General features: G+C 44.4%; 1 protein-coding gene across 1 annotated transcript; it reads left to right on the top strand.

Annotated features, from left to right (window-relative positions):
- Positions 1-4,375: 4,375 nt before the first annotated feature.
- LOC124676852 (ELMO domain-containing protein A) lies at positions 4,376-8,762 on the top strand. Its single transcript, XM_047212876.1, has 11 exons — positions 4,376-4,472; positions 4,603-4,653; positions 4,747-4,837; positions 5,549-5,655; positions 5,933-6,001; positions 6,123-6,238; positions 7,247-7,301; positions 7,419-7,539; positions 8,183-8,230; positions 8,328-8,422; positions 8,516-8,762. Exons 1-11 carry the CDS (start codon positions 4,440-4,442, stop codon positions 8,615-8,617), a joined length of 888 nt encoding a protein of 295 aa, XP_047068832.1. The 5' UTR covers positions 4,376-4,439; the 3' UTR covers positions 8,618-8,762.

Here is an 8,762-nt window from a genome sequence, read left to right as displayed (position 1 = left end):
GAAGGTGACAGTGTGCATACTATGTTAGTACTTGGTTTAGTCGAATTGATCTTTCATGCACTCTAAGGTTATTTAAATATGAACATTGAATTGTGGAGCTTGTTAACTCCGGCATTGAGGGTTCGTGTAATCCTACGCAATGGTGTTCATCATCCAACAAGAGTGTAGAGTATGCATTTATCTATTCTCGTTATGTGATCAATGTTGAGAGTGTCCACTAGTGAATATCTCGATCCCTAGGCCTTGTTCCTAAATATCGCTATCGCCGCTTGTTTACTCGTGTTCATCGTGTTACTACTCGTTGCGTTACTACCGCTTGTTTACTCGTCCTCGGGCAAAGCACTTTTCCGGTGCCGTTGCTACTATTTATTCATACCACCCGTATTTCACTATCTCTTCGCCGAACTAGTGCACCTATTTGGTGTGTTGGGGACACAAGAGACTTCTTGCTTTGTGGTTGCAGGGGTTGCATGAGAGGGATATCTTTGACCTCTTCCTCCCTGAGTTCGATAAACCTTGGGTGATCCACTTAAGGGAAAACTTGCTGCTGTTCTACAAACCTCTGCTCTTGGAGGCCCAACACTGTCTACAGGAAAAGGAGGGGGGCGTAGACATCACCACACACGCAGCCGAGAGGATCCCGAATAAAGCCTCACCACTGCGGTTAAAAAGAAGAGGAGAGAGCGGATCCCCTAGCTGCACCCCTCTTTATTCAGAAGAAAGGGCCAACAAACCCATTAATAGAAATCGATGTTTATCCCCCAAGACTAGTTGCAGAATGTGGTGAATGTACCCCACATCGAAACCTTTGCAACGGAGCAGTTCAGCCAGGAAATCCCAGTTGATCCGGTCATATGCTTTCTCAAAGTCAGTTTTAGTAGGACCCTCCTAACTTTTTTTACTCTCAACTCGTGGACAATTTCGATCGAGGCCAGCGGGCCCTCAAGATAATTCTCCCTCTAATGAACTTCTCTAGTTGGGGCTAATGATCATGTGAGCTATTGGGTCGAGGCGGGAGGCGTAAGTCTTGGACAAGGTCTTGAACACCACATTGATCAGAGCAATAGGTCTGAATTGCGAGACGAGGTCTGCCCTAGGGACCTTAGGGATAAGAGCAAGGATCCCAAAGTTGAGTCCGGAGAGGTTGATGCGTCCGAGCACAAAATCATTAAGGATGTGGAGAATGTCGTGAAGGACTGAGAATTGTGATAAAATATACTTTATAAAATAAACACTTATCATCTATTTATTTGTCGATGATAAGCTAAAAAAATGAAGTGTCCACGACATGGTTGCAGCTATCGAGGAGAGTATAGGAGATCAAGACCTACCCAAAGAGGTATGGCCCATGATAAGAATGCAAGCTCCATGCTGGATCAATGACTACGACATGGCACGAAGGCAGCCCATGTAATAAGGTAACATCGATCTTGCTGGATCTTGATTCTATTGCAAATCAAAATCTATATGTATCTTTATTGATTTTTTTTATTTCTCTTGAATCTCATATGGAGTGTGTGAATCTCTTACCCTGTGTTTGGATGTTGGAAAAGTTACCTGGAATTAGATATCTGGAATTTCCAGCCCGCTTTCCGTTGTTTGGAGTGGCTAAGGAATTAGAGCGTGGAAAGTTGAGAAAATTCCGAGCGCACCCTCCCGCAGGTGTCGAGTGGGCTCGCTCAATTCCGACCTCTAGCCCTCGGAAAGGCGTGGAAACTCCCGTCTCGTACCGCTTCGTCTCTCCCAAGTCATCAACAACACGATCGCTATCTCTCCCTCTCCTGCATAGAGACGAGCGCCGCCTTGACCTGCCGTCGCCGGCGAGGGCGGCGAGGGCGGTAAGACATATTTTCTATCCTCCTCTCTCCCTTCCCGACCTCCTCTTCTCCTTCCCAGCTTCCCTGGCGGCTACCGACTTGAACCCCGCCCTAACCCTAACACCATGTCGGATGCGCCATGATCGGTAGATGGGAACAGCAGGAGGTGATGGACGACAACTTCCCTGGACATCCCCAAATCGGCAGCTAGATGGGAACGGCGGGAGGGGATGGACGGCCACTCCCCTGGACATCCCATGATCAGAGACATGCACATGATCTATGCAATTTTCAAGGCGCGAGGCTGCTCTGCGCGCTGGGCCTGGTGCTGCTCTGCGTGGCCGCCAACTTCCAAGGCGCGCACTGCTTCGGCGGCGGCGGAGGCCGTGTAGGTGGCGGCGGAGGCCACTACGGCGGCGGGGGAGGCGGCGGCGGGATGCGCAGCGGAGGCGGGGGAGCCCGTCCGTTCGTCGCCGGTGCGGGCTCGGGCGCGGTCGCCGGTAGGGCTGGGTCGGGTCCGTACAGCGCCGCCGGCGAACCGCGTGGCCGTGGCGTCTCGGGGGTAGCCGGTGCCGCCGTCTTCCTTGCGGCAGCGATCGTTCGGCGGCTCTGAGCGTGCGGCCGGCGTACCCTTCCGGAGGCGTAAACCTCGCCTGGCACACGAACGGGTTTTACTGAATTTCGTAGTAGTAGCAGTTTAGCAGTGGTAGATGAGATCGCTGGATGTAGTCTCGGATATGATGATCTATGCAATTTTCATATTTGTTACACACATGCTAATTATCCATGTTGCTATTGTCCTTGATACTTATATATTTGGTGACATGCGTATTGTTCTTGTGTCTTATTTATATTATTTTTATGTTATAATGTGTGAAAAATAATATATACACATTGCATTATATACATTCTATTTTTATTCACGAACAAGTTTATATTATCTAAACTCAACAAAACAATCAATTCCATGGTTTATATATCCAAACATGAATTGGAATTAGTCACCAGCCTCTGATTCCAGCAGGAAATTCCAAACACATCCAAACAGCAGATTTGAAATTGGAAGCCATTTCCTTTCCATCCTGGATTTGGAAAAAAAATTTCAATTCAATTCCATGCCAGTTTTCCAACATCCAAACACAGCATTATGGATCTATGTGATTCTACTGTTATTAATATTAAACTCTATAGATTTGGGATTATATTGACACGAAACATGCATGGATCTTAGAAATTTGGTAAGATTTTGTATGGATCTAACCGATACCTTGTATGACAGTTTTTTTTGGAAATATTTCTTCGATAGAAGTATTTTTGAATGTTTAGAAAAATATTGCGTGGAAAAAATTGAATCATCAATGAAACTACTAAACTAGTTAGTACGAATCAGTACATTGTTTGCGAAACATCAATAAAATTGTTGATGAAAAAAATTAACACCGTGAAAATTAGTTGTAAAAAATGTGGTAATCATCCAGAAAACTATTCTAAAAAAAACTTAAGAAACTGAATAATATAGAGGTTTTTAGATCAAAGGGATCACGTCCCCGATTTCATTAGTGAAACCAGCATTCTATAGAGGTTCAGCCTTACAAACACAGCACACGCACCATAACAAACATTCACTGGAAGTCTTTCTCCTTTTTTCTTGTCCTAATCGCTAACTGGGAAACTAAACAACAGGGGACCAGCACCAGCTGGCGAAAAACGAAGGGAAAAAGGAAGCAGAACAATATAGAGGTGAGAGGACAAATTTGCAAAATCTGTAGCATGCATCTTACAGCAATGGACGGCACACATAGTGCGGGCCCTTCTTACATAGGGTGATGCACATTTCTCGTCGGTGCAAGCAATCCATTCCATTCATTCTGGGGCAACGTATCTCGGGTTGGGCCTCCCGGTCCGCTTCGCTACCTTGACCTCGTCTTGTGTGACATGGGTCGTAGGCCCATGATCAGCAGGAGAGCTCCCGACATGCAAATGCTTACTCGGGCCAAGTACCAGCCCAGCACAGTCCAAGAAGACGTCATCAATGGCGACTCAGCTTCTTCCTCCGTCTCCCGTTCCGCCGCCAACGCAACGCAACGAGGCGAGCACGAACGAAGAGAGGAAAGAAATGGCCACCTCCTCCTCCCCGCGAACGAATGGCGGGGCGAGATCGGCGGCGTACGTTCCCAAACCGCCATTTAGAGAGAGAGAGAGGAGAGAGAAACGGAGAGGCGCAGGATTTCCGGGCACAAATACCATATCCATCTGTCCGTCTCTCCCCAGCTCAGCTGGAAGGTCCCAAAGGAAGGAGGAGGACGCTGGATTGGTCCAATCCAATCCCTCCGTTCTCCTCTTCCTCCTCAATCCATCTCTCTCTCCTCTGCCCTCTCCTGCTCGTCAACAAGAACAACCGGAAGAGGCTGTCGATTCTCTTGTATTGATCCATCGGCGGCGCAAGCGCGCGGCGACACCCCCCGTCGGATGCGCGCGCGCTTTCCATGGGCGTCTTGTCACCGTTGATTGCGTCCTCGTAGCGTGCACGTCCTGGAAGATCGAGCGAGGAGGGGGAGGCGAGGAAGAAGATCAGGCGGGTCGTCGGGAGATTGCGCCGCCGTCGCTCCTCCCTCGCCTTTGATGGGAATCCCGTTTCAGCTCCAAGCCCAACAGGTATAACATTCTGCTGAATCCCTAACGTCCGCCTATTTCAGTCTGTATGTAGTCCACATCGAAATATCCAAAACATCTTATAATTCCGAACCGATGATGACATTTATCGTTTTTCTCTTTTGATTTGAAGGGATTACAGCAAGGGAGAGCCATACTATCAGAAACTAAAATAATGATTAAAGTACGTGTAAATTGTGTATTTACTTGTACAAATAAATTAGGACATGTATTGACCGGGCAGTGTCCTAATTCTATGCATGTCTGCATCATGCAGAAGGAATCTACTCCATCTGAACCTGCCGGGGGGCAGCCCACCAAAAACACATCCAATCCGTTGAAGCCAGCCATGCCTGCAGCTGCCAAGGGTGATTAATTCTCTCAAGAGCCTTGTCGCATTTATTTATTGATTATGATTGTTGATGTGTCGTACTTATATTTCTAAAAAATATCTTTTAGATGTACGATGAATTTGAACTTGAAATCTGTTACATGGTAGAGTAAATGTATAATTTTCGGGGAAAACATCTTCATATTAATTTTCGGGGAAAGCAAACACGAAGTTGATTGTATGATTCACCGCAAAAGGCAGTTAGGTTGCGTAGTATATGTTGTCCCTTTTGTACTAGCTAGTAAATAATCTATGCCACAAACCTCAGATGGATAGCGTTCCCTGTTGATGGTTAGTTTCATATTTGACGCTGCTATAAATGTTGGAATCATATTAGTCTTGAACAACTATTCGTAAACTTTGTGAACCCGAAAGAGTGGACACATGCAGGTTGCTACTTTACATATCTGACATGCATGGATGCCATTATTTTCTCTAGTTCTCCAATTTGAACACATTAGCGTTATGAATATCCTAGGATTGGTGTGGATCAAATTCATCGTCCCTGCTCCCTCAATACCTTGCAGATTTGATTAAAGATTATGAGGATTTTTATTGACACTTTTTCTGTAGGCTTTCCTTCTTGTCAGTTGTGCTTTAGATAAATCTAGCAATTGCTTTAATGCTTTTCTGAGAGAAATGTTTCGTTGCTAATGATTCTTACTGTTTTCTGTTAACCTGAATGCAGTGAATGCTATGGTTGGTAATAGAACGTGGTTTGGAGGGCTTTTCAATGGCTCGGGTAAAAGGCGACAAGTCAATGCAGACAAGAACTTTGAAATGACCCCGATTCAGGTCGAGTTGTATTAGGTTTAGCATGCCGAAAGGGACACTATATCTGAACCCTATTCCCGCAAATTTCTTTCAAATTGAAACATTATTTAGTTTTCTGTAGTGGAAGTATGGGTTGCCATCTAAAGTAACAAATGTTGTATCTGCATAGTTAAGTTCTCAAGGATTCGGATGATCTCTTCCTTTAGGATACAATCTATTAACGACGATTCCACATGCCTGCAAAATTCCTACATATATTGGTCTTGCAGCTGAACCAAGCTTTTTTGTTACTACTCAGGAACAAAGGTTGCAAAAGTTGAAGGACAGGCTAAACATACCTTATGACGAAACTCGACCGGATCATCTGGTATGAAATCCCATATATGAACTTACACTCGGCTGGTTAGTTGTTTTCCCCCATTTCTATCTCGCAGACTTCGAATTGACGATTTCATGTCCACTGTATATGTTGTGGACTGTGGTTACAGGAATCGCTTAAAACTCTTTGGAAAGTTTCCTTTCCCGATACAAAGCTCACTGGCTTAGTTTCAGAACAGTGGAAAGATATGGGGTGGCAGGGCTCAAATCCAGCGACTGACTTCAGGTACTTGTAATCCAAGCTATATGATTTGTTTCTATTAATTTATTTGGGCATTTGACATCTGTGGATCCGCCCCTCTGAGACGTGCATTCTTCCGAACTTTCCAAATACTCCACAAAACAGCTCCAAACCTTACCAAGACCAGATATCTTTTTGTCAAGGTCAATGGAGTCCAGCCACCATTTGGAACATGATCGACGTTCGATGCTCGAGACTAAGCTATGAAACAAATGCGTGAGAGGGCAACTGAAAAAAATATGGTTAATATCCTCATTGCAACTACAAAACTGACATTTCCTGAACCTTTCCAACCTCAGTATGAAGTCTCCTTCGTTAGACTCCCCTCCTAGAGAGCATCAAAAAACTCTGACCCTGGGAGGAATATTAATTGTCCATAAGAACATATTTCTATTCGATGGGGACTGCACTTTCATGGTGATATACATAGATCGTCCTGAAAACACCCCACTGGCAGTTAACCTCCACATCACGATATCCTTGGAGTCAGCTTAGACAGTATTAATACACAAAGACTGTAATTTAACCCATCATTGAAGAGTTTCTCCCCACAAAGTATGGTGAAAAGAGACCCTGTTCCAGCCAGTAGGAAGAATCTCAGAAACTGAAATGCTCTTGCTAAAGGTAAGGCTGTACAGCCGGAGGAAAAGATCGTCTAGTGTCAGAACCCAGCCAACCATCTTCCCGAAACCTGACATTCCTGCCTTAGCGATCCTTCTTTGGTAAGTAAGCATAAAAAAGAATCCTTAAATGACATCAGACCGGCCAAAAAAGGCGAATTGCTAGTTTGATTGTAAGTTGAGTAAAGGGCCGACCAGTGCAAATATTTATTCTTCAACAGTGTATTCCATAACCCAAACTCCAACTGTATGATTAGTTTGTCGTACTTTTTAGAAGTACATTTAGTCTTAGCTTCCTCCTTTTGCGCTTCTGTTCCGGTTGGTTCATATGTGAAGGCAAAGAACTAACAAATGCTCCGCTTTGGATTTTCAGGGGCAGTGGATTTGTCTCGCTTGAGAATCTTTTATTTTTCTCCAGAAGATACCCGGTAATGCCAGTAATCAAGCACTCCTGTAAACCCACTATGTGCTGTCAAATGTGGCATTGCACTCCTGTCACACTAACATACTGTATGATGTTGCTGCTGACCTGGTTCAACATGCAGGCTGCTTTCCAGAGGTTGTTACTGAAAACACAAGGTTTGCGGGCCACATGGGAATACCCCTTTGCCGTCGCAGGCGTTAACATTTCACACATGTTGATTCAACTGTTGGAGCTTAATTCAGGTATACAGTTCTTTCCATATGGATGACAAATAAGGCTTACATGTATATGTGTGAAAATCCCACCTAATATGCATTGCACCAGTACCAGCCACTACATTAAATCTAGTAATCGAAGTACATCTACCATGTGCTTCACCCATACAAGTCAAACCGCTAGTTCAGCATAGAACCCCAGAATGACCTGGTGCTGGCCCTCCCTAGGGATACATTTTCTTTTGAAATATATGATGAATCCGTTGATTTGATTATGGCCATTTAATCATAAGAATTTTGATACAGAACATACAGCTGGTGCTAATTGTTAACTGACAGCCAACAACAGTCTCGTTGTGCTGTTATTAGAGTGGCCCTCCTATTATTTCCTGTATGTATACAGCATCGGTAGGTCATAAGCAAAATCATTGAGTTGATGTCCAATAATATTTGTATGATCTGGTAAACAAAGGCTTTGTTGATTGTTCATGTGCTGTTTGAATGCAAGTAGTTGGATGCAACTTACTGGATTATTGTTGGTCTCATAATTGGTAGTAGCTCTCTACTAGATTTTTCTCTATTCATGTTACATATATAAATTGTCGTTGCCACAATCTATCATTGATGTGGCTCTTACTTTCGGTATTGTTTTTCATCTCTGCCTGCTCAGCTCGGCCGAAATATCTGCCGGGGATTAACTTCGTCAGAATGCTCTCAGGTGAGCCTAAACCTTTGAGAATTCTTCTCTGGGTTCTGTATTCCTTTTTAATGCATGGCGAGACACTAAAACCTTATGTTTTTTGGCAAATCCTTAGAGCACGAAGAAGCGTTCGACATCCTCTACTGTATAGCTTTCGAGATGATGGATGCTCAGTGGCTAGCGATGCGTGCCTCCTACATGCAGTTCAATGTAAAAGAAGATGTGTTTTTCACTCTCATAATAGCATGTTATGTCATGTTAATCTGAACAAATATTGAATGGTACCGACATGAATGAATGCAGGATGTGCTAGAAGCAACCAAGGCCCAGCTGGAGAGGGAGCTATCTCTGGAGGATCTCCACCGGATCCAGGACCTGCCAGCTTACAACCTTTTGTTTAAATAGTCTAAACCTGGAAAATGTTCAGTTGCTTCTCTCCTGTATATACCGCTGGAACAGGCAATTTTGCTACAAAAATCTGCATGTTTCCACCATCACAGCCCGACATGTAGAAGTATGTTATCGCTGAAGAGATGATATGTGTACGATA

Source organism: Lolium rigidum, chromosome 7 (assembly GCF_022539505.1).
Source record: "Lolium rigidum isolate FL_2022 chromosome 7, APGP_CSIRO_Lrig_0.1, whole genome shotgun sequence".
Lineage (NCBI taxonomy): Eukaryota > Viridiplantae > Streptophyta > Magnoliopsida > Poales > Poaceae > Lolium > Lolium rigidum.
This window is presented reverse-complemented; position numbering and strand designations above follow the sequence as displayed.